The sequence below is a fragment of the Taudactylus pleione genome, unplaced genomic scaffold, assembly GCF_031769625.1.
Source record: "Taudactylus pleione unplaced genomic scaffold, aTauple2 ptg001881l, whole genome shotgun sequence".
NCBI classification, from domain to species: Eukaryota; Metazoa; Chordata; class Amphibia; order Anura; family Myobatrachidae; genus Taudactylus; species Taudactylus pleione.
In genome coordinates, this window is record NW_028286278.1 from 136,534 (window position 1) to 162,840 (window position 26,307).

Sequence of the window (26,307 nt, forward strand, 5' to 3'; positions counted from 1 at the left end):
TGTAGAGGGCGTGTTATGGGACCGCGGATGGCGTGTTATGGGAGTGTAGAGGGCGTGTTTTGGGAGCATGGAGGGCGTGTTATGGGAGTGCGGAGGGAGTGTTATGGGAGTGTAGAGGACATGTTATGGGAGTGCGGCGTGCGTGTTATGGGAGTGTAGAGGGCATGTTATGGGAGCGCGGAGGTGTGTTATGGGAGTGTAGAGGGCATGTTATGGGAGTGCGGCGTGCGTGTTATGGGAGTGTAGAGGGCGTGTTATGGGAGCGCGGAGGCCGTGTTATGGGAGTGTAGAGGGCATGTTATGGGTGCTCGGAGGGCGTGTTATGGGAGTGTAGAGGGCGTTTCATGGGAGTGTAGAGGGCATGTTATGGGAGTGTAGAGGGCATGTTATGGGAGTGTAGAGTTCATGTTATGGGAGCACTGAGGGCATGTTATGGGAGCGCGGAGGGTGTGTTATGGGAGTGTAGAGTTCATGTTATGGGAGAGCGAAGGGCGTATTATGGGAGTGTAGAGGGCGTGTTATGGGACCGCGGATGGCGTGTTATGGGAGTGTAGAGGGCGTGTTTTGGGAGCATGGAGGGCGTGTTATGGGAGTGCGGAGGGAGTGTTATGGGAGTGTAGAGGGCATGTTATGGGAGTGCGGCGTGCGTGTTATGGGAGTGTAGAGGGCATGTTATGGGAGCGCGGAGGTGTGTTATGGGAGTGTAGAGGGCATGTTATGGGAGTGCGGCGTGCGTGTTATGGGAGTGTAGAGGGCGTGTTATGGGAGCGCGGAGGCCGTGTTATGGGAGTGTAGAGGGCATGTTATGGGTGCTCGGAGGGCGTGTTATGGGAGTGTAGAAGGTGTGTTATGGGAGTGCGGAGGTTGTGTTATGGGACCACGGAGGGTGTGTTATGGGAGTGTGGAGGGCGTGTTATGGGAGTGTGGAGGGCGTGTTATGGGAGTGTGGAGGGTGTGTTATGGGAGTGTGGAGGGTGTGTTATGGGAGTGTAGTGGGCGTGTTATGAGAGTGTGGAGGGTGTGTTATGGGAGCGTGGAGGGCATGTTATGAGAGTGTGGAGGGCATGTTAAGGGAGTGTGGCGCGTGTCTTATGGGAGTGTTGCGGGTGTGTTATGGGAGTGTTGCGGAGTGATGCGGGTGTGTTATGGGAGTGTAGAGAGCGAGTTACGGGAGTGTAGAGGGTGTGTTATGGGAGTGAAACGGGTGAGTTATGGGAGTGTAGAGAGCGTATTATGAGAGTGTGGAGGGCGTGTTATGAGAGTGTGGAGGGCGTGTTATGGGAGTGTGGAGGGCGTGTTATGGGAGTTTGGAGGGCGTGTTATGAGAGTTTAGTGAGCGTTTTATGGAGTGTGGAGGGCATTTTATGGGAGTTTGGAGGGCGTATTATGGGAGTGTGGAGGGTGTGTTATGGGAGTGTGGAGGGCGTGTTATGGGAGTGTGGAGGGCGTGTTATGGGAATGCGGAGGGTGTGTTATGGGATTGTGGAGGGTGTGTTATGGGATTGTGAAGGGTGTGTTATGGGAGTGTGGAGGGTGTGTTATGGGAGTGTAGTGGGCGTATTATGGAGTGTAGAGGGCGTGTTATGGGAGTGTGGAGGGCATGTTATAAGATTGTGGAGGGCGTGTTATGGGAATGCGGTGGGTGTGTTATGGGATTGTGGAGGGTGTGTTATGGGATTGTGGAGGGTGTGTTATGGGAGTGTGGAGGGTGTGTTATGGGAGTGTGGAGGGTGTGTTATGGGAGAGTAGTGGGCGTATTATGGAGAGTAGAGGGCGTGTTATGGGAGTGTGGAGGGCGTGTTATGGGAATGCGGAGGGTGAGTAATGGGAGTGTCGAGGAGTGATGCGGGCGTGTTATGGGAGTGTGGAGGGTGTGTTATGGGAGTGATGCGGGTGTGTTATGGGAGTGTAGAGAGCGAGTTATGGGAGTGTAGTGGGCATGTCATGGGAGTGTAGAGGGCGTGTTATAGGAGTGTGGAGGGTGTGTTATGGTAGTGTAGAGAGCGAGTTATGGGAGTGTGGATGGTGTGCTATGGGAGTGTTGCAGAGAGATGCGGTGTGTTATTGGAGTGTGGAGGGCGTGTTATGGGAGTGTGGAGGGTGTGTTATGGGGGTGTGAAGGGCGTGTTATGAGAATGTGGAGGGCGTGTTATGGGAGTACGGAGGGCGTGTTATGGGAGTGTGGAGGGTGTGTTATGGGAGTGATGCGGGTGTGTTATGGGAGTGTAGAGAGCGAGTTATGGGAGTGTAGTGGGCGTGTCATGGGAGTGTAGAGGGCGTGTTATAGGAGTGTGGAGGGTGTGTTATGGTAGTGTAGAGAGCGAGTTATGGGAGTGTGGATGGTGTGCTATGGGAGTGTTGCAGAGAGATGCGGTGTGTTATTGGAGTGTGGAGGGCGTGTTATGGGAGTGTGGAGGGTGTGTTATGGGGGTGTGAAGGGCGTGTTATGAGAATGTGGAGGGCGTGTTATGGGATTACGGAGGGCGTGTTATGGGAGTGATTTGGGCGTGTTATGAGAGTGTGGAGGGCGTGTTATGAGAGTGCGGAGGGTGTGTTGTGGGAGTGTGAAGGGCGTGTAATGAGAATGTGGAGGGCGTGTTATGGGAGTGATTCGGGCGTGTTATGGGAGTGATTCGGGCGTGTTATGAGACTGTGGAGGGCGTGTTATGAGAGTGTGGAGGGTGTGTTATGGGAATGTTGCGGAGTGATGTGGGCGTGTTATGGGAGTGATGTGGGCGTGTTATGGGATTGAAGCGGGCGTGTTATGGGAGTGTGGAGGGCGTGTTATGGGACTGTTATGGGAATGTTGCGGAGTGATGCGGGCGTGTTATGGGAGTGTGGATGGTGTGCTATGGGAGTGTTGCAGAGTGATGCTGCGAGTTATCAGAGTGCGGAAGTTGTGTTATGGCAGTGTAGAGGGCGTGTTATGGGAGTGATTCGGGCTTGTTATGGGAGTGTGGAGGGCGTGTTATGGGAGTGTGGAGGGCGTGTTATAGGTGTGATTCGGATGAGTTATGGGAGTGTGGAGGGCGTGTTATGGGAGTGTGGAGGGCGTGTTATGGGAGTGTGGACCGTGAGTTTTGGGAGTATGGAGGGTGTGTTATGGGAGTGTGTTGAGTGTCTTATGGGAGTGTAGAGGGCGTGTTATGGGAGTGATTCGGGCTTGTTATGGGAGTGTGGAGGGCGTGTTATGGGAGTGTGGAGGGTGTGTTATGGGGGTGTGGAGGGCGTGTTATGGGAGTGTGGACCGTGAGTTTTGGGAGTATGGAGGTTGTGTTATGGGAGTGTGTTGAGTGTCTTATGGGAGTGTGGAGGGCGTTTTATGGGAGTGTGGAGGGTGTGTTATGGGGGTGTGGAGGGCGTGTTATAGGTGTGATTCGGATGTGTTATGGGAGTGTGGAGGGCGTGTTATGGGAGTGTGGAGGGCGTGTTATGGGAGTGTGGACCGTGAGTTTTGGGAGTATGGAGGGTGTGTTATGGGAGTGTGTGGAGTGTCTTATGGGAGTGTAGAGGACGTGTTATGGGAGTGTGGAGGCATGTTATGGGAATGTTGCGGAGTGATGCGGCCACGTTATGGGAGTGTAGAGCGTGTTAAGGGTGTGGAGGGCGTGTTATGGGAGTGATTCGGGCATGTTATGGGAGTGTGGAGGGAATGTTATGGGAATGTTGCGGAGTAAAGCAGGCGTCTTATGGGAGTGTAGAGGGTGTGTTATAGGAGTGTAGAGGGCTTGTTATGGGAGTGTAGAGGGTGTGTTATGGGAGTGTAGAGGATGTGTTATAGGAGTGTAGAGGACTTGTTATGGGAGTGTAGAGGGTGTGTTATGGGAGTGTAGAGTGTGTGTTATGGGAGTGTAGAGGGCGTATTAAGGGAGTGTCGCGGAGTGTGGCAGGTTGTGTTATGGGAATGTGGAGGGTGTGTTATGGGAATGTAGAGGGCGTGTTATTAGAGTGTAGAGGGCGTGTTATGGGAGTGTAGAGGTTGTATTATGGGAGTGTAGAGGTTGTATTATGGGAGTGTAGAGGGCATGTCATGGGATTGTAGAGGGCATGTCATGGGAGTGTAGAGGGCGTGTTATGCGAGTGTAGAGGGCATGTTATGCGAGTGTAGAGGGCGTGTTATGCGAGTGTAGAGGGCGTGTTATGCGAGTGTAGAGGGCGTATTACGCGAGTGTAGAGGGCGTATTACGCGAGTGTAGAGGGCGTGTTATGGGAGTGTAGAGGGTGTATTATGGGAGTGTAGAGTGCATGTTATGGGAATGTGAAGTTCATGTTATGCGAGTGCGGAGGGCGTGTTATGGGAGTGTAGAGTGCGTGTGATTGGAATGTAGAGGGCATGTTATGGGAGTGTACAGGGTGTGTTATAGGAGTGTAGAGGGCATGTTATATTAGTGTAGAGTGTGTGTTATGGGAGTGTAGAGGGCGTTTCATGGGAGTGTAGAGGGCGTTTCATGGGAGTGTAGAGGGCGTTTCATGGGAGTGTAGAGGGCATGTTATGGGAGTGTAGAGGGCATGTTATGGGAGTGTAGAGTTCATGTTATGGGAGCGCGGAGGGCGTGTTATGGGAGCGCGGAGGGTGTGTTATGGGAGTGTAGAGTTCATGTTATGGGAGAGCGAAGGGCGTATTATGGGAGTGTAGAGGGCGTGTTATGGGACCGCGGATGGCGTGTTATGGGAGTGTAGAGGGTGTGTTTTGGGAGCATGGAGGGCGTGTTATGGGAGTGCGGAGGGAGTGTTATGGGAGTGTAGAGGGCATGTTATGGGAGTGCGGCGTGCGTGTTATGGGAGTGTAGAGGGCATGTTATGGGAGCGCGGAGGTGTGTTATGGGAGTGTAGAGGGCATGTTATGGGAGTGCGGCGTGCGTGTTATGGGAGTGTAGAGGGCGTGTTATGGGAGCACGGAGGCCGTGTTATGGGGGTGTAGAGGGCATGTTATGGGTGCTCGGAGGGCGTGTTATGGGAGTGTAGAAGGTGTGTTATGGGAGTGCGGAGGTTGTGTTATGGGACCACGGAGGGTGTGTTATGGGAGTGTGGAGGGCGTGTTATGGGAGTGTGGAGGGCGTGTTATGGGAGTGCGGAGGGTGTGTTATGGGAGTGTAGAGGGCATGCTATGGGACTGTAGAGGGTGTGTTATAGGAGTGTAGAGGGTGAGTTATTGGAATGTAGAGTTTATGTTATGGGATCGCGGAGGGTGTGTTATGGGAGTGTGGAGGGCGTGTTATGGGTGTGGAGGGTGTGTTATGGGAGTGCGGAGGGCGTGTTATGGGAGTGTGGAGGGTGTGTTATGGGAGTGTAGAGGGCGTGTTATGGGAGTGGGGAGGTTGTGTTATGGGACCACGGAGGGCGTGTTATGGGAGTGCGGAGGGTGTGTTATGGGAGTGTGGAGGGCGTGTTATGGGAGTGTAGAGGGCGTGTTATGGGAGTGTGGAGGACGTGTTATGGGAGTGTGGAGGGTGTGTTATGGGAGTGTGGAGGGCGTGTTATGGGAGTGTGGAGGGCGTGTTACGGGAGTGCGGAGGGCGTGTTATGGGAGTGTGGAGGGTGTGTTATGGGAGTGTGGAGGGCGTGTTATGGGAGTGTAGAGGGCGTGTTATGGGAGTGCGGAGGTTGTGTTATGGGACTACGGAGGGCTTGTTATGGGAGTGTGGAGGGTGTGTTATGGGAGCGCGATGGGAGTGTGGAGGGTGTGTTATGGGAGTGCGGAGGTTTTGTTATGGGACCACGGAGGGCGTGTTATGGGAGTGTGGAGGGCGTGTTATGGGAGTGCGGAGGTTGTGTTATGGGACTACGGAGGGCTTGTTATGGGAGTGTGGAGGGTGTGTTATGGGAGCGCGATGGGTGTTTTATGGGGGCGCGATGGGTGTGTTATGGGAGCGTGGACGGTGTGTTATGGGAGTGCGGAGGGAGTGTTATGGGAGTGCGGAGGGAGTGTTATGGGAGCGCGATGTGTGTTATGGGAGAGTGACGGGCTTGTCAATAGAAAAGGCTGCGTTCCCAAACACACATGTACAGGTATTGGAGGCCGTGGTCAGACGGAGACCGTGCATCTGCCATAGAGCTGGCACAAGTTTTTGATGGTGCAAACAATGGTGGTGTATAAGGATGATTACAGCGTGCGCAGGCGCTAGAAGTGGGCATCTCTGTCCTTGCACATTTGGCTGCACAGATGTGGGCAAGGGATGGAGTATGTAGTGGCATTTGCATAAACTGACAGATGGGCGCCCAATAGACGGTGCTGCGTGTGACTTAAAATCAGGCCCTGCGCGTAGGTTATCGCTGAACAATACCGGTTTCCATTGCCCGTGTCCAGGGTGGAGATTTCCTGCTAAATAAGGGTGAAAGCTGCGTTTTCTGCTGTCTCTATTTAAAAAAAACTCCTGTTCTGTGTGTTTCATTTTTTATTACAGCGATTGTGAAAGTACACGATCCGCAATAAGCTCATTGGCTGCCATAGGCGTGCTGCGACATGTAGTTCCACACCAGTTGCCATGATTCTCCCGCTCGTTATGGGAGTGTAGAGGGCATGTTATGGGTGCTCGGAGGGCGTGTTATGGGAGTGTAGAAGGCGTGTTATGGGAGTGTAGAAGGTGTGTTATGGGAGTGCGGAGGTTGTGTTATGGGACCACGGAGGGTGTGTTATGGGAGTGTGGAGGGCGTGTTATGGGAGTGTGGAGGGCGTGTTTTGGGAGTGCGGAGGGTGTGTTATGGGAGTGTAGAGGGCATGCTATGGGACTGTAGAGGGTGTGTTATAGGAGTGTAGAGGGTGTGTTATTGGAATGTAGAGTTTATGTTATGGGATCGCGGAGGGTGTGTTATGGTAGTGCGGAGGGCGTGTTATGGTAGTGTAGAGGGCGTGTTATGGGAGTGTAGAGGATGTGTTATAGGAGTGTAGAGGGCATGTTAATGGAGTGTAGAGGGAGTGTTATGGGAGTGCGGAGGTTGTGTTATGGGACCACGGAGGGCGTGTTATGGGAGTGTGCAGGGTGTGTTATGGGAGTGCGGAGGGTGTGTTATGGGAGCGCGATGGGTGTGTTATGGGAGCGCGATGGGTGTGTTATGGGAGTGCGGAGGGCGTGTTATGGGAGTGTGAAGGGCGTGTTATGGGAGTGCGGAGGGTGTGTTATGGGAGTGCGGAGGGCGTGTTATGGGAGTGTAGAGGGCGTGTTATGGGAGTGCGGAGGGTGTGTTATGGGACCACGGAGGGTGTGTTATGGGAGTGTGGAGGGCGTGTTATGGGAGTGTAGAGGTCGTGTTATGAGAGTGTAGAGTACATGTTATTGGAATGTAGAGTGCATGTTATGGGAATGTAGAGTTCATGTTATGGGATCGCGGAGGGTGTGTAATGGTAGTGCGGACGGCGTGTTGTGGGAGTGTAGAAGGCGTGTTATGGGAATGTAGAAGGCATGTTATGGGAGTGCAGAGGTTGTGTTATGGGACCACGGAGGGTGTGTTATGGGAGTGTGGAGGGCGTGTTATGGGAGTGCGGAGGGCGTGTTATGGGAGTACGGAGGGTGTGTTATGGGAGTGTAGAGGGCGTGTTATGGGAGTGCGGAGGTTGTGTTATGGGACCACGGAGGGCGTGTTATGGGAGTGTAGAGGGCGTGTTATGGGAGTGTAGAGGTCGTGTTATGAGAGTGTAGAGTACATGTTATTGGAATGTAGAGTGCATGTTATGGGAATGTAGAGTTCATGTTAAGGGATCGCGGAGGGTGTGTTATGGTAGTGTAGAAGGCGTGTTATGGGAGTGTAGAAGGCGTGTTATGGGAGTGCGGAGGTTGTGTTATGGGACCACGGAGGGTGTGTTATTGGAGTGTAGAGGGCGTGTTATGGGACCGCGGAGGGCGTGTTATGGGACCGCGGAGGGCGTGTTATGGGAGTGTGCAGGGCGTGTTATGGGAGTGCGGAGGTTGTGTTATGGGACCACGGAGGGTGTGTTATGGGAGTGCGGAGGGCGTGTTATGGGAGTGTGGAGGGTGTGTCATGGGAGTGCGGAGGGCGTGTTATGGGAGTGTGGAGGGTGTGTTATGGGAGTGTAGAGGGCGTGTTATGGGAGTGCGGAGGGTGTGTTATGGGAGTGTGGAGGGCGTGTTATGGGAGTGTGGAGGGTGTGTTATGGGAGTGCGGAGGGCGTGTTATGGGAGTGTGGAGGGTGTGTTATGGGAGTGTAGAGGGCGTGTTATGGGAGTGCGGAGGTTGTGTTATGGGACCACGGAGGGCGTGTTATGGGAGCGCGGAGGGTGTGTTATGGGAGTGTGGAGGGCGTGTTATGGGAGTGTAGAGGGCATGTTATGGGAGTGTGGAGGATGTGTTATGGGAGTGTGGAGGGTGTGTTATGGGAGTGTGGAGGGCGTGTTACGGGAGTGCGGAGGGCGTGTTATGGGAGTGCGGAGCGTGTGTTATGGGAGTGTGGAGGGCGTGTTATGGGAGTGTAGAGGGCGTGTTATGGGAGTGCGGAGGTTGTGTTATAGGACTACGGAGGGCTTGTTATGGGAGTGTGGAGGGTGTGTTATGGGAGCGTGATGGGAGTGTGGAGGGTGTGTTATGGGAGTGCGGAGGTTGTGTTATGGGACCACGGAGGGCGTGTTATGGGAGTGTAGAAGGCGTGTTATGGGAGTGCGGAGGGTGTGTTATGGGAGTGCGGATGGTGTGTTATGGTTGTGTGGATGGTGTGTTATGGGAGTGCGGAGGGTGTGTTATGGGAGTGCGGAGGGTGTGTTATGGGAGTGCGGAGGGCGTGTTATGGGACCGCGGAGGGCGTGTTATGGGAGTGCGGAGGGTGTGTTATGGGAGTGTGGAGGGTGTGTTATGGGAGTGTGGAGGGCGTGTTATGGGAGTGTGGAGGGCGTGTTATGGGAGTGTAGAGGGTGTGTTATGGGAGTGTGGAGGGCGTGTTATGGGAGTGCGGAGGGCGTGTTATGGGAGTGCGGAGGGTGTGTTATGGGAGTGCGGAGGGTGTGTTATGGGAGTGTGGAGGGCGTGTTATGGGAGTGTGGAGGGCGTGTTATGGGAGTGTAGAGGGTGTGTTATGGGAGTGTAGAGGGTGTGTTATGGGACCACGGAGGGCGTGTTATGGGAGTGCGGAGGTTGTGTTATGGGACCACAGAGGGTGTGTTATGGGAGTGTGCAGGGCGTGTTATGGGAGTGTGCAGGGCGTGTTATGGGAGTGCGGAGGGTGTGTTATGGGAGAGCGATGGGTGTGTTATGGGAGTGTGGAGGGCGTGTTATGGGAGTGCGGAGGGCGTGTTATGGGAGTGCGGAGGGCGTGTTATGGGAGTGTGGAGGGCGTGTTATGGGAGTGTGGAGGGTGTGTTATGGGAGTGTGGAGGGCGTGTTATGGGAGTGTGGAGGGCGTGTTATGGGAGTGCGGAGGGCGTGTTAATGGAGTGCGGAGGGCGTGTTAATGGAGTGCGGAGGGCGTGTTATGGGACCACGGAGGGCGTGTTATGGGAGTGCGGAGGGCGTGTTATGGGAGTGTGGAGGGTGTGTTATGGGAGTGTGGAGGGTGTGTTATGGGAGTGCGGAGGTTGTGTTATGGGACTACGGAGGGCTTGTTATGGGAGTGTGGAGGGTGTGTTATGGGAGCGCGATGGGAGTGTTATGGGAGCGCGATGGGTGTGTTATGGGAGTGTGACGAGCTTGTCAATAGAAAAGGCTGCGTTCCCAAACACACAGGTACAGGTATTGGAGGCTGTGGTCAGACGGAGACCGTGCATCTGCCATAGAGCTGGCACAAGTTTTTGATGGCGCAAACAATGGTGGTGTATAAGGATGATTACAGCGTGCGCAGGCGCTAGAAGTGGGCATCTCTGTCCTTGCACATTTGGCTGCACAGATGTGGGCAAGGGATGGAGTATGTAGTGGCATTTGCATAAACTGACAGATGGGTGCCCAATAGACGCCGCTGCGTGTGACTTAGAATCAGGCCCTGCGCGTAGGTTATCGCTGAACAATACCGGTTTCCATTGCCCGTGTCCAGGGTGGAGATTTCCTGCTAAATAAGGGTGAAAGCTGCGTTTTCCGCTGTCTCTATTTAAAAAAAACTCCTGTTCTGTGTGTTTAATTTTTTATTACAGCGATTGTGAAAGTACACGATCCGCAATAAGCTCATTGGCTGCCATAGGCGTGCTGCGACATGTAGTTCCACACCAGTTGCCATGATTCTCCCCAGGGTTGTTTGTCTCCAGGAGTGGGGTTCACCTGAGGCTCCAGAGATGAGATGGTAATGAAGAGGGAACCCCACTCTAGGCCCCTGCTTTAGTTGTTATTTGGGTGGTGGGGGTAAAGTAACAGTGAGGGGAAGAAATACACTCACATTACAGATGTGAAGGCAGCCATTTTGTGGGTGGAACCATCATCAGATTGCAACCTAAGGGCTTCATTCAGAGCCGCTTGTAAGCGGCCGTTCGCTCGTGTCGAGCGATGTTCGCACATCTGCGCATGCGTACGTATTGTAATACGCATGCGCGAACCAGTCAGTGCGGCCGAAAATCTTGGGTGCTTGAAAACGGGGAGTGGAGATCAGAACGCAGGCGTGCTTAAAGGTCAAAACGGGCGTTTTATGGGTGTGCATAATTAAAACAGCAGCGTCATTGACCACGTCACTGGGTTATTTTATAGTCAGAACTGCTCGCAAGATTGCGGTAGGAAAAACCAACCACAAGAATAGCGAGCAGTTCATACGCTGTTCGATGTACTCGATTAATCTATTAAATAGCGGACATGACGTATGGTGCGAGCGGCTAGGGGGCGTATGTTTCAAAAAACGACCGCATGTTTTGTTCGCTCGTTCAGACATAGAGGCGGCAACAGACCGCAAAGAGCGAACGGATCATTTAAATAGCTACCCCCTTTATCAGAATGACCGTCCGCAAATAGCGTCCGGCTCTGAATCAGGCCCTCAGGTCATCAGTGAGACGTTTTCTGATCATATATTCATGATGCACAATGTAACCTAATGCTCTCATAGGCTGCATTCACATCAATAATAGATCATCAACAAAATGGCCACCAACACCTCAGTCATAGCAATAGTGCTCAGTCCAGGTGCAGGGTGTGATCAGTGAGGATGTATCACTACCGTCACAGTATGTAAAGGGTAAATATCCCCACTGCTCACACCCTGCAGCGAGAGCGAGCACTAAGCCACTGATACTATATACTATTACTTAGCAATAGCTGCCCATTCCTCTTACCTGTTGGGCAGAAACATTGCGATGCCACATGCCAGTGGGTTTGCTATGGAAGCCAGAGTAGCTGTGAGGTGATAGATGCGTCCTCCATAGGGAATACAAGAGTAAGTCTGCACGGCAGGTAGTACCGCATTGGTCAGAGCATTCACCCAAGCCAGGACTAGGTAGATGAAGACCATCTCCCATATAGAGTACCTTCCCAACTGCCTACTCTCCTTACTGGCCTCATCATCATCCATCATTGGCCTCCGCTCCACGCCCTTTTCCTTCGACTCTGTTTGTCCTCCTTTCATGCCTTTCACTACCTCTTTGTGCCTCTTGCATTGATTACAAGGGGTCCTGTGAAGGATTGTAAAAGCCATTAGACTGATCCCCATCATCCCTGCCAGGAACAGGAAGAAGCCCCATGCGGGGAATCTGGCTGGCTGGTATATAGCTGTTAGATTTCCAGTAATGTATGATCCATTTGGTTCACTAATGTTCATGGATTCGCAGCTCACCACCCCAACTCCTTGGCCCAGAGCCAGTAGTGCCGGTAGAAGCCCACTCAGCCCTTCTCCGATGAAGTAGGATACCAGGTAGTCTGGTCTGAGACGGGTCATGTAAGGAAGGAAGGTGACAGATGAAGTGCAGTCCACCAATGAAAGGAAGAAAATGAGAGCCAGCAGAGCAGTACTTCTCCGTGATGTGCCTACCCAGCTTGTTTCCTGCCAGAGGAAAGCCAGCAATAAGCAGGACACAACCCCAACAGACAGAAGCACAAAGATCACAGGCCCCTCGTGGAGAAGTCCCGGGCGCAACTTGTGGGCAAGTGTAACTACTAGTGGTCCAATATTGGCAAACTGAATTAGAAGAGAGAGGTAGGAGGGCAGCTCCCAACCTTCAGGAGTATAGGGCACTAAAAGAGGCAGCTCCACCCAAACCCCATTGATGGCAACCCAAGATCCAAGACCCAGCAAGCAGGACAGGATATGTACAATCAGAGCCATAATCCACCAGGTTTAAGTGAGTTTCATCCAGTTCCTTGGTAGCTCTGTGTTCAACAAGGAGTATTGATGTTGGAAGTCAGTTGATGAATGTAAGATTTAGACAAAATGGAGTCTCTAAAATAGAAAACAAATATGGAAGAATTATTCCCTGTGTTACTGAACAGATATAAAATAGTGTCATTCGAGAACAGGGAACTGTGAGATCGAGAACCTGTACAAAGGCGGATAATAAGAACAAGACTCTTCTCAGTGACTAAAAACAGAACTGAAAACAGCACAGAAAGAAAGAATGAGATCCTACACAGGACATGGGAATGAGAACCAGCACAGTGACAGAGAATGAGATCCTAAACAGGACATGGGAATGAGAACAGCACAGTAACAGAGAATGAGATCCTACACAGGACATGGGAATGAGATCCTAAACAGGACATTGGAATGAGAACCAGCACAGTGACAGAGAATGAGATCCTAAACAGGACATGGGAATGAGAACAGCACAGTGACAGAGAATGAGATCCTACACAGGACATGGGAATGAGAACCAGCACGGCGACAGAGAATGAGATCCTAAACAGGAAATGGGAATGAGAACAGCACAGTAACAGAGAATGAGATCCTAAACAGGAAATGGGAATGAGAACAGCACAGTAACAGAGAATGAGATCCTAAACAGGAAATGGGAATGAGAACCAGCACAGTGACAAAGAACAGGAGTCTGTATAGTAACAGAGAATAAGATCCTACACAGGACATGGGAATGAGAACCAGCACAGTGACAGAGAACAGGAATCTGTATAGTAACAAAGAATGAGATCCTAAACAGGACATGGAAATGAGAACCAGCACAGTGACAGAGAATGAGATCCTAAACAGGAAATGGGAATGAGAACCAGCACAGTGACAGAGAATAAGATCCTACACAGGACATGGGAATGAGAACCAGCACAGTGACAATGAACAGGAGTCTGTATAGTAACAAAGAATGAGATCCTAACCAGGACATGGGAATGAAAACCAGCACAGCGACAGAGAATGAGATCCTAAACAGGAAATGGGAATGAGAACCAGCACAGTGACAGAGAATAAGTCCTACACAGGAAATGGGAATGAGAACAGCACAGTAACAGAGAATAAGATCCTACACATGAAATGGGAATGAGAACCAGCACAGTGACAGAGAATAAGATCCTACACATGAAATGGGAATGAGAACCAGCACAGTGACAGAGAATAAGATCCTACACATGAAATGGGAATGAGAACCAGCACAGTGACAGAGAACAGGAGTCTGTACAGTGACAGAGAATGAGATCCTAAAGAGGACATGGGAATGAGAAAAGCACAGTGACAGAGAACAGGAGTCTGTATAGTAACAGAGAATGAGATCCTACACAGGACATGGGAATGAGAACCAGCACAGTGACAGAGAACAGGAGTCTGTACAGTAACAGAGAATGAGATCCTAAACAGGACATGGGAATGAGAACCAGCACAGCAACAGAGAATGAGATCCTAAACAGGAAATGGGAATGAGAACCAGCACAGTGACAGAGAACAGGAGTCTGTATAGTAACAATGAATGAGATCCTACACAGGACATGGGAATGAGAACAGCACAGTAACAGAGAATAAGATCCTACACAGGAAATGGGAAGGAGAACCAGCACAGTGACAGAGAATAAGATCCTACACAGGAAATGGGAATGAGAACAGCACAGTAACAGAGAATAAGATCCTACACATGAAATGGGAATGAGAACCAGCACAGTGACAGAGAATAAGATCCTACACATGAAATGGGAATGAGAACCAGCACAGTGACAGAACAGGAGTCTGTACAGTAACAGAGAATGAGATCCTAAACAGGACATGGGAATGAGAACCAGCACAGTAACAGAGAGCAGGAGTCTGTATAGTAACAGAGAATGAGATCCTACACAGGAAATGGGAATGAGAACCAGCACAGTGACAGAGAATGAGATCCTACACAGGACATGGGAATGAGAACAGCACAGTGACAGAGAACAGGAGTCTGTACAGTAACAGAGAATGAGATCCTAAACAGGACATGGGAATGAGAACCAGCACAGTGACAGAGAATAAGATCCTAAACAGGAAATGGGAATGAGAACCAGCACAGTGACAGAGAGCAGGAGTCTGTATAGTAACAGAGAATGAGATCCTAAACAGGACATGGGAATGAGAACCAGCACAGTGACAGAGAGCAGGAGTCTGTATAGTAACAGAGAATGAGATCCTACACAGGAAATGGGAATGAGAACCAGCACAGTGACAGAGAACAGGAGTCTGTATAGCAACAGAGAATGAGATCCTACACAGGAAATGGGAATGAGAACCAGCACAGTGACAAAGAACAGGAGTCTGTATACTAATAGAGAATGAGATCCTACACAGGAAATGGGAATGAGAACCAGCACAGTGACAGACAACAGGAATCTGTATAGTAACAGAGAATGAGATCCTACACAGGAAATGGGAATGAGAACCAGCACAGCGACAGAGAACAGGAATCTGTATAGTAACAGAGAACAGGAATGGGAGTGAGCACAGTGACAGAGAGCAGGAATAGGAATGAGCACAGTGACAGAGAGCAGGAATGGGAATTATCACAGCGACAGAGAGCAGGAATGGGAATTAGCGCAGGGACAGAGAGCAGGAATGGTAATGAGCAAAGTGACAGAGAACAGGAATGAGAACAGCAACAGAGAGTAGTAATGGGAATGAACACAGCGACAGAGAACAGGAATGAGCACAGTGATAGAGAGCAGGAATGAGCACAGTGACAGAGAGCAGAAATGAGCACAGTGACAGAGAGAAGGAATTGGAATGAGCACAGCGACAGAGAACAGGAATGAGACTGAGCACAGTGACAGAGAGCAGGTGAAGGAATGAGCACAGCGACAGAGAACAGGAATGGGATTGAGCACAGTGACAGAGAAGAGGAATAGGAATGATCACAGCATCAGAGAAAAGGAATGAGCCCAGCGTTAGAGAACAGGAATGAGCACAGCGACAGAAAGCAGGAATAAGAATGAGCACAGCAACAGAGAGCAGGAATAAGAATGAGCACAGCAAGAGAAAGCAGGAATAAGAATGAGCACAGTGAGAGAGAGCAGGAATGAGAATAGTGACCTAGAGCAGGAATGAGAACAGCGACAGAGTAGGAATGGCAATAAGCACAGCGACAGAGAGCAGGAATGGGATTGAGCATAGCGACAGAGAGCAGGAATGGGAATGAGCACAGCGACAGAGAGCAGGAATGGGATTGAGCATAGCGACAGAGCAGGAATGCGAATGATCACAGCAAAGGAGAGCATGAATGGGATTGAGCGCAGTGACAGAGAGCAGGAATGGGAATGATCACAGCGACAGAGAGCAGGAATGGGAATGATCACAGCAACAGAGAGCAGGAATGGGAATGAGCACAGTGACAGAGTGCAGGAATGAGCACAGTGACAGAGAGCAGGAATGGTAATGTGCACAGCGACAGAGAACATGAACGAGCACAGTGACAGAGAACAGGAATGGGAATGATCACAGCGACAGAGAACAGGAATGAGCACAGTGACAGAGAACAAGAATGAGCACAGCAACAGAGAACAGGAATGAGCACAGTTACAGAGAACAGGAATGAGCACAGCAGCAGAGAACAGGAATGGGAATGAGCACTGGAACAGAGAACAGGAATGAGTAAAGCAACAGAGAACAGGAATGGGAATGAGCACAGCAACAGAGAACAGGAATGAACACAGTGACAGAAAGCAGGAATGGGAATGAGCACAGCAACAGAAAATAGGAATGAGCACAGAGTCAGAGAACAGGAATGAGAACAGTGACAGAAAGCAGGAATGGGAATGAGAAAAGTGACACAGAGCAGGGATGGGAATGAGCACAGCGACAGAGAGGAGCAATGGGATCGAGCGCAGCGACAGAGAGCAGGAAAGGGACTGAGCGCAGTGACAGAGAGCAGGAATGGGAATGAGCAAAGTGACAGAGAACAGGAATGGGAATGAACACAGTGACCGAGATCAGGAATGAGCACAGCGACAGAGAGCAGGAATGGGAATAAGCAAAGTGACAGAGAGCAGGAATGGGAATGAGCACAGCAACAGAAAATAGGAATGAGTACAGTGACAGAAAACAGGAATGAGCATAGCAACAGAGAGCAGGAATGGGAATGAGCAAAGTGACAAAGAGCAGGAATGAGCACAGAGTCAGAGAACAAGAATGAGAACAGTGACAGAGAGCAGGAATGGGAATGAGAAAAGTGACACAGAGCAGGGATGGGAATGAGCACAGCGACAGAGAGGAGCAATGGGATTGAGCGCAGCGACAGAGAGCAGGAATGGGACTGAGCGCAGTAACAGAGCAGGAATGGGACTAAGCACAGTGACAGAGAACAGGAATGAGAACAGTGACAGAGAACAGGAATGAGAACAGTGACAGAGAACAGGAATGGGAATGAGAAAAGTGACAGAGAACAGGAATGGGAATGAACAAAGTGGCCGAGATCAGGAATGAGCACAGCGACAGAGAGCAGGAATGGGAATGAGCACAGTGACCGAGAGCAGGAATGAGCACAGCGACAGAGAACAGGAATGAGCACAGTGACAGAGAACAGGAATGAGCACAGCGACAGAGAACAGGAATGAGCACAGCGACAGAAAGTAGGAATGGTAATGAGCACAGCGACAGAAAACAGTAATGAGCACACTGACAGAGAGTAGGAATGGGAATGATCACAGTGAGAGAAAAAGAATGGGAATGAACACAGCGACAGAGAGTAGGAATGGTAATGAGCACAGCGACAGAGAACAGGAATGAGCACATTGACAGAGAGCAGGAATGAGCACAGTGATAGAGAACAGCAATGAGCACAGCGACAGGGACCAGTAATGGGAAGGATAACAGCTACAGAGAACAGGAATGAGCACATTGACAGAGAGCAGAAATGAGCACAGTGATAGAGAACAGGAATGAGCACAGCGACAGAGAACAGGAATGGGAATGAGAACAGCTACAGAGAACAGGAATGAGCACATTGACAGAGAGCAGGAATGAGCACAGTGACAGAGAACAGGAATGAGCACAGCGACAGAGAACAGGAATGAGAACAGCTACAGAGAACAGGAATGAGCACATTGACAGAGAGCAGGATTGAGCACAATGACAGAGAACAGGAATGGGAATGAGCACAGCGACAGAGAACAGGAATGTGCACAGCGACAGAGAACAGGAATGAGCACAGTGAAAGAGAGCAGGAATGGAAATGAGCACAGCGACAGAGAGTAGTAATGGGAATGAGCATATTGACAGAGAACAGGAATGAGCACAACGACAGAACAGGAATGGGAATGAGCACACTGACAGAGTAGTAATGGGAATGAGCACAGCGACAGAGAACAGGAATGACCACAGCAACAGAGAACAGGAATGAGCACAGTGACAGAGAACAGGAATGGGCACAGTGACAGAGAACAGGAATGGGAATGAGAACAGGAATGAGCACATTGACAGAGAGCAGGAATGAGCACAGTGACAGAGAACAGGAATGGGAATGAGCACAGCTACAGAGAACAGGAATGAGCACAGTGACAGAAAACAGGAATGGGCATGAGCACAGCTACAGAGAACAGGAATGAACACATTGACAGAGAGCAGCAATGAGCACAGCGACAGAGACCAGGAATGGGAATGAGCACAGCTACAGAGAACAGGAATGAGCTCATTGACATAGAGCAGGAATGAGCACAGTGATAGAGAACAGGAATTATAATGAGCACAGAGACAGAGAACAGGAATGGGAATGAGCACAGCGACAGAGAACAGGAAAGAGCACAGCGACAGAGAACAGGAATGGGAATGAGCACAGCGACAGAGAACAGGAAGGGTGATGAGCACAGCGACAGAGAAAAGGAAAGAGCACAGCGACAGAGAACAGGAATGAGCACAGCTACAGAGAACAGGAATGAGCACAGTGACAGAGAGCAGGATTGAGCACAATGACAGAGAACAGGAATGGGAATGAGCACAGCGACAGAGAACAGGAATGTGCACAGCGACAGAGAACAGGAATGAGCACAGTGACAGAGAGCAGGAATGAGCACAGTGATAGAGAACAGGAATGATAATGAGCACAGCGACAGAGAACAGGAATGGGAATTAGAACAGCTACAGAGAACAGGAATGAGCACATTGACAGAGAGCAGGAATGAGCACAGTGACAGAGAACAGGAATGAGCACAGCGACAGAGAACAGGAATGGGAATGAGAACAGCTACAGAGAACAGGAATGAGCACATTGACAGAGAGCAGGATTGAGCACAATGACAGAGAACAGGAATGGGAATGAGCACAGCGACAGAGAGTAGTAATGGGAATGAGCATATTGACAGAGAACAGGAATGAGCACAGCGACAGAGACCAGTAGTGGGAATGATAACAGCTACAGAGAACAGGAATGAGCACATTGACAGAGAGCAGAAATTAGCACAGTGATAGAGAACAGGAATGAGCACAGCAACAGAGAACAGGAATGGGAATGAGAACAGCTACAGAGAACAGGAATGAGCACAGCGACAGAGAACAGGAATGAGCACAGTGACAGAGAGCAGGAATGGGAATGAGCACAGCGACAGAGAGTAGTAATGGGAATGAGCATATTGACAGAGAACAGGAATGAGCACAACGACAGAACAGGAATGGGAATGAGAACAGCGACAGAGTAGTAATGGGAATGAGCACAGCGACAGAGAACAGGAATGACCACAGCAACAGAGAACATGAATGAGCACAGTGACAGAGAACAGGAATGAGCACAGTGACAGAGACAGGAATGGGAATGAGAACAGCTACAGAGAACAGGAATGAGCATATTGACAGAGAGCAGGAATGAGCACAGTGACAGAGAACAGGAATGGGAATGAACACAGCGACAGAGAGTAGGAATGGTAATGAGCACAGCTACAGAGAACAGGAATGAGCACAGTGACAGAGACCAGGAATGGGAATGAGCACAGTGACAGAGAACAGGAATGAGCTCATTGACAGAGAGCAGGAATGAGCACAGTGATAGAGAACAGGAATAGGAATGAGCACAGCGACAGAGAACAGGAAAGAGCACAGCGACAGAGAACAGGAATGAGCACAGCGACAGTGACCAGGAATGGGAATGAGCACAGCGACAGAGAACAGGAATGAGCACAGTGACAGAGAACAGGAAAGGGAATGAGAACAGCTACAGAGAACAGGAATGAGCACATTGACAGAGAGCAGGAATGAGCACAGTGACGAAGAAGAGGAATGAGCACAGCGACAGAGAACAGGAATGAGCACATTGACAGAGAACAGGAATGAGCACAGTGACACAGAACAGGAATGAGCACAGCGACAGAAAACAGAAATGAGCACAGCGACAGAGAGTAGTAATGGGAATAAGCACAGCGACAGAGAGTAGTAATGGGAATAAGCACAGCGACAGAGAACAGGAATGAGCATAGTGACAGAGAACAGGAATGGTAATGAGAACAGCGACAGAGAACAGGAATGTGCACAGCGACAGAGAACAGGAATGAGCACAGTGACAGAGAGCAGGAATGGGAATGAGCACAGCGACAGAGAGTAGTAATGGGAATGAGCATATTGACAGAGAACAGGAATGAGCACAACAACAGAACAGGAATGGGAATGAGCACAGCGACAGAGTAGTAATGGGAATGAGCACAGCGACAGAGAACAGGAATGACCACAGCAACAGAGAACAGGAATGAGCACAGTGAGAGAACAGGAATGAGCACAGTGACAGAGAACAGGAATGGGAATGAGAACAGCTACAGAGAACAGGAATGAGCATATTGACAGAGAGCAGGAATGAGCACAGTGACAGAGAACAGGAATGGGAATGAATACAGCGACAGAGAGTAGGAATGGTAATGAGCACAGCTACAGAGAACAGGAATGAGCACAGTGACAGAAAACAGGAATGGGAATGAGCACAGCTACAGAGAACAGGAATTAACCCATTGACAGAGAGCAGCAATGAGCACAGCGACAGAGACCAGGAACAGGAATGAGCACAACTACAGAGAACAGGAATGAGCTCATTGACAGAGAGCAGGAATGAGCACAGTGATAGAGAACAGGAATGGGAATGAGCACAGCGACAGAGAACAGGAAAGAGCACAGCGACAGAGAACAGGAATGAGCACAGCGACAGAGAACAGGAATGAGCACAGCGACAGAGAACAGGAATGAGCACAGCGACAGAGAACAGGAATGGGAATGAGCACAGCGACAGAGAACAGGAAGGGTGATGAGCACAGCGACAGAGAACAGGAATGAGCACAGTGACAGAGAACAGGAAAGGGAATGAGAATAGCTACAGAGAACAGGAATGAGCACATTGACAGAGAGCAGGAATGAGCACAGTGACAGAGAAAAGAATGGGAATGAACACAGCGAAAAGAGAGTAGGAATGGGAATGAGCATAGCTACAGAGAACAGGAATGAGCACAGTGACAGAAAACAGGAATGAGAATGAGCACAGCTATAGAGAACAGGAATGAACCCATTGACAGAGAGCAGCAATGAGCACAGTGACAGAGACCAGGAATGGGAATGAGCACAGCTACAGAGAACAGGAATGAGCTCATTGACAGAGAGCAGGAATGAGCACAGTGATAGAGAACAGGAATGGGAATGAGCACAGCTACAGAGAACAGGAATGAGCTCATTGACAGAGAACAGGAATGAGCACAGTGATAGAGAACAGGAATGATAATGAGCACAGCGACAGAGAACAGGAAAGGGAATTAGAACAGCTACAGAGAACAGGAAAGAGCACATTGACAGAGAGCAGGAATGAGCACATTGACAGAGAACAGGAATGAGCACAGTGACAGAGAACAGAAACAGAGCACAGCGACAGAGAGTAGTAATGGGAATAAGCACAGCAACAGAGAACAGGAATGGTAATGAGAACAGCGACAGAGAACAGGAATGAGCACATTGACAGAGAACAGGAAAGAGAGAGACCGCTATATTAGAGACTGCTCCCATCTCACCCTGTCCCTTATATAATAGAGACCACCTCACCCTCTTCTCACCCTGTCCCTTATATATTAGAGACCACTCCCCCCTCATACTGTCCCTTAAATACTAGAGACCACTTCTCCCTCTTCTACACTGTCCCTAATATATAATGGACAGGGTAGAAGAGGGGGAGGTGGTCTCTAATATATAAGGGACAGGGTAGAAGTGGGGGAGGTGGTCTCTCTCCCTAATATATAAGGGACAGGGTAGAAGAGGGGGAGGTGGTCTCTAATATAGAAGGGACAGGGTGAGAGGGGAGTGGTATTTCTAATATATGAGACAGGGTGAGAAGAGTGGCAGGTGGTCTCTAATATATAAGGGACAGGGTGAGAAGAGGGGGAGGTGGTCTCTAATATATAAGGGAAAGGGTAGAAGAGGGGGAGGTGGTCTCTAGTATATAAGAGACATGGTAGAAGAGGGGGAGGTGGTCTCTAATATAAAAGGGACAGGGTAGAAGAGGGGGACGTATCAGTAAACTGTCCCCAGTGATATCACTCTAATCTGTACATAGTAATAGTAATAATAATACTACACGTTCCCCTCATCCCCTCTGGTATCAGTTACCTGTCCCCGGTGATATCACTCTTATCTGTACACAGTAATAATAATACTACATGTTCCCCTCATCCCCTCTGGTATCAGTTACCTGTCCCCAGTGATATCACTCTGATCTGTACACAGTAATAATAATAATACTACACGTTCCCCTCATCCCCTCTGGTATCAGTTACCTATCCCCAGTGATATCACTCTGATCTGTACACAGTAATAATAATACTACATGTTCCCCTCATCCCCTCTGGTATCAGTTACCTGTCCCCAGTGATATCACTCTGATCTGTACACAGTAATAATAATAATACTACACGTTCCCCTCATCCACTCTGGTATCAGTTACCTGTCCCCGGTGATATCACTCTTATCTGTACACAGTAATAATAATACTACATGTTCCCCTCATCCCCTCTGGTATCAGTTACCTATCCCCAGTGATATCACTCTGATCTGTACACAGTAATAATAATAATACTACATGTTCCCCTCATCCCCTCTGGTATCAGTTACCTGTCCCCAGTGATATCACTCTGATCTGTACACAGTAATAATAATAATGCTACACGTTCCCCTCATCCTCTCTGGTATCAGTTACCTGTCCCCAGTGATATCACTCTGATCTGTACACAGTAATAATAATAATACTACATGTTCCCCTCGTCCCCTCTGGTATCAGTTAACTGTCCCCAGTGATATCACTCTGATCTGTACACAGTAATAATAATACTACATGTTCCCCTCATCCCCTCTGGTATCAGTTACCTGTCCCCAGTGATATCACTCTGATCTGTACACAGTAATAATAATAATACTACATGTTCCCCTCATCCCCTCTGGTATCAGTTAACTGTCCCCAGTGATATCACTCTGATCTGTACACAGTAATAATAATACTACATGTTCCCCTCATCCCCTCTGGTATCAGTTACCTGTCCCCAGTGATATCACTCTGATCTGTACACAGTAATAATAATAATACTACATGTTCCCCTCATCCCCTCTGGTATCAGTTACCTGTCCCCAGTGATATCACTCTGATCTGTACACAGTAATAATAATAATGCTACACGTTCCCCTCATCCTCTCTGGTATCAGTTACCTGTCCCCAGTGATATCACTCTGATCTGTACACAGTAATAATAATAATACTACATGTTCCCCTCAATCCCTCTGGTATCAGTTAACTGTCCCCAGTGATATCACTCTGATCTGTACACAGTAATAATAATAATACTACACGTTCCCCTCATCCCCTCTGGTATCAGTTACCTGTCCCCAGTGATATCACTCTTATCTGTACACAGTAATAACAGTAATACTACATGTTCCCCTCATCCCCTGTGGTATCAGTTACCTGTCCCCAGTGATATCACTCTGATCTGTACACAGTAATAATAATACTACACGTTCCCCTCATCCCCTCTGGTATCAGTTACCTGTCCCCAGTGATATCACTGTTATCTGTACACAGTAATAATAATACTACTACACGTTCCCCTCATCCCCTCTGGTATCAGTTACCTGTCCCCAGTGATATCACTCTTATCTGTACACAGTAATAACAGTAATACTACACGTTCCCCTCATCCCCTCTGGTATCAGTTACCTGTCCCCAGTGACATCACTCTGATCTGTACACAGTAATAATAATACTACACGTTCCCCTCATCCCCTCTGGTATCAGTTACCTGTCCCCAGTGATATCACTCTTATCTGTACACAGTAATAATAATAATACTACATGTTCCCCTCATCCCCTCTAGTATCAGTTACCTGTCCCCAGTGATATTACTCTGATCTGTACACAGTAGTAATAATACTACACGTTCCCCTCATGCCCTCTGGTATCAGTTACCTGTCCCCAGTGACATCACTCTGATCTGTACACAGTAATAATAATACTACACGTTCCCTCATCCCCTCTGGTATCAGTTACCTGTCCCCAGTGACATCACTCTTATCTGTACACAGTAATAATAATAATACTACATGTTCCCCTCATCCCCTCTGGTATCAGTTACCTGTCCCCAGTGACATCACTCTTATCTGTACACAGTAATAATAATAATACTACATGTTCCCCTCATCCCCTCTGGTATCAGTTACCTGTCCCCAGTGACATCACTCTTATCTGTACACAGTAATAATAATAATAATACTACATGTTCCCCCTCATCCCCTCTGGTATCAGTTACCTGTCCCCAGTGACATCACTCTTATCTGTACACAGTAATAATAATAATAATAATAATAATACTACATGTTCCCCTCATCCCCTCTGGTATCAGTTACCTGTCCCCAGTGACATCACTCTTATCTGTACACAGTAATAATAATAATACTACATGTTCCCCTCATCCCCTCTGGTATCAGTTACCTGTCCCCAGTGATATCACTCTTATCTGTACACAGTAATAATAATAATACTACACGTTCCCTCATCCCCTCTGGTATCAGTTACCTGTCCCCAGTGATATCACTCTTATCTGTACACAGTAATATTAATACTACACGTTCCCCTCATCCCCTCTGGTATCAGTTACCTGTCCCCAGTGATATCACTCTTATCTGTACACAGAAATAATAATAATACTACATGTTCCCCTCATCCCCTCTGGTATCAGTTACCTGTCCCCAGTGACATCACTCTTATCTGTACACAGTAATAATAATACTACATGTTCCCCTCATCCCCTCTGGTATCAGTTACCTGTCCCCAGTGATATCACTCTTATCTGTACACAGTAATAATAATACTACATGTTCCCCTCATCCCCTCTGGTATCAGTTACCTGTCCCCAGTGATATCACTCTTATCTGTACACAGTAATAACAGTAATACTACACGTTCCCCTCATCCCCTCTGGTATCAGTTACCTGTCCCCAGTGATATCACTCTGATCTGTACACAGTAATAATAATACTACACGTTCCCCTCATCCCCTCTGGTATCAGTTACCTGTCCCCAGTGAGATCACTCTTATCTGTACACAGTAATAATAATAATACTACACGTTCCCCTCATCCCCTCTGGTATCAGTTACCTGTCCCCAGTGATATCACTCTTATCTGTACACAGTAATAATAATAATACTACACGTTCCCCTCATCCCCTCTGGTATCAGTTACCTGTCCCCAGTGATATCACTCTTATCTGTACACAGTAATAATAATAATACTACACGTTCCCCTCATCCCCTCTGGTATCAGTTACCTGTCCCCAGTGATATCACTCTTATCTGTACACAGTAATAATAATACTACATGTTCCCCTCATCCCCTCTGGTATCAGTTACCTGTCCCCAGTGATATCACTCTGATCTGTACACAGTAATAATAATACCACACGTTCCCCTCATCCCCTCTGCTATCAGTTACCTGTCCCCAGTGACATCACTCTTATCTGTACACAGTAATAATAATACTACACTTTCCCTCATCCCCTCTGGTATCAGTTACCTGTCCCCAGTGATATCACTCTTATCTGTACACAGTAATAACAGTAATACTACATGTTCCCCTCATCCCCTGTGGTATCAGTTACCTGTCCCAGTGATATCACTCTGATCTGTACACAGTAATAATAATACTACATGTTCCCCTCATCCCCTCTGGTATCAGTTACCTGTCCCCAGTGACATCACTCTTATCTGTACACAGTAATAATAATACTACTACACATTCCCCTCATCCCCTCTGGTATCAGTTACCTGTCCCCAGTGATATCACTCTGATCTGTACACAGTAATAATAATAATAATACTACACGTTCCCCTCATCCCCTCTGGTATCAGTTACCTGTCCCCAGTGATATCACTCTTATCTGTACACAGTAATAATAATAATACTACACGTTCCCCTCATCCCCTCTAGTATCAGTTACCTGTCCCCAGTGATATTACTCTGATCTGTACAAAGTAATAATAATACTACACGTTCCCCTCATCCCCTCTGGTATCAGTTACCTGTCCCCAGTGATATCTCTCTGATCTGTACACAGTAATAATAATACTACATGTTCCCCTCATCCCCTCTGGTATCAGTTACCTGTCCCCAGTGATATCACTCTTATCTGTACACAGTAATAATAATAATACTACACGTTCCCCTCATCCCCTCTAGTATCAGTTACCTGTCCCCAGTGATATTACTCTGATCTGTACACAGTAATAATAATACTACACGTTCCCCTCATGCCCTCTGGTATCAGTTACCTGTCCCCAGTGATATCACTCTGATCTGTACACAGTAATAATAATACTACACGTTCCCCTCATCCCCTCTGGTATCAGTTACCTGTCCCCAGTGACATCACTCTTATCTGTACACAGTAATAATAATAATACTACACGTTCCCCTCATCCCCTCTGGTATCAGTTACCTGTCCCCAGTGACATCACTCTTATCTGTACACAGTAATAATAATAATACTACACGTTCCCCTCATCCCCTCTGGTATCAGT

General features: G+C 48.8%; 1 protein-coding gene across 1 annotated transcript in view; it reads right to left on the minus strand.

The window, feature by feature from the left end:
* LOC148436235 (solute carrier family 52, riboflavin transporter, member 3-B-like) overlaps positions 1 to 12,175 on the minus strand; it is a 53,288-nt gene extending 41,113 nt beyond the window's left edge. The window contains exon 1 of the mRNA XM_088465162.1: positions 11,190 to 12,175. Within this exon, the coding sequence (XP_088321288.1) occupies positions 11,190 to 12,175 (986 nt within the window). The remainder of the gene's footprint in view (positions 1 to 11,189) is intronic.
* Positions 12,176 to 26,307: the final 14,132 nt, after the last annotated feature.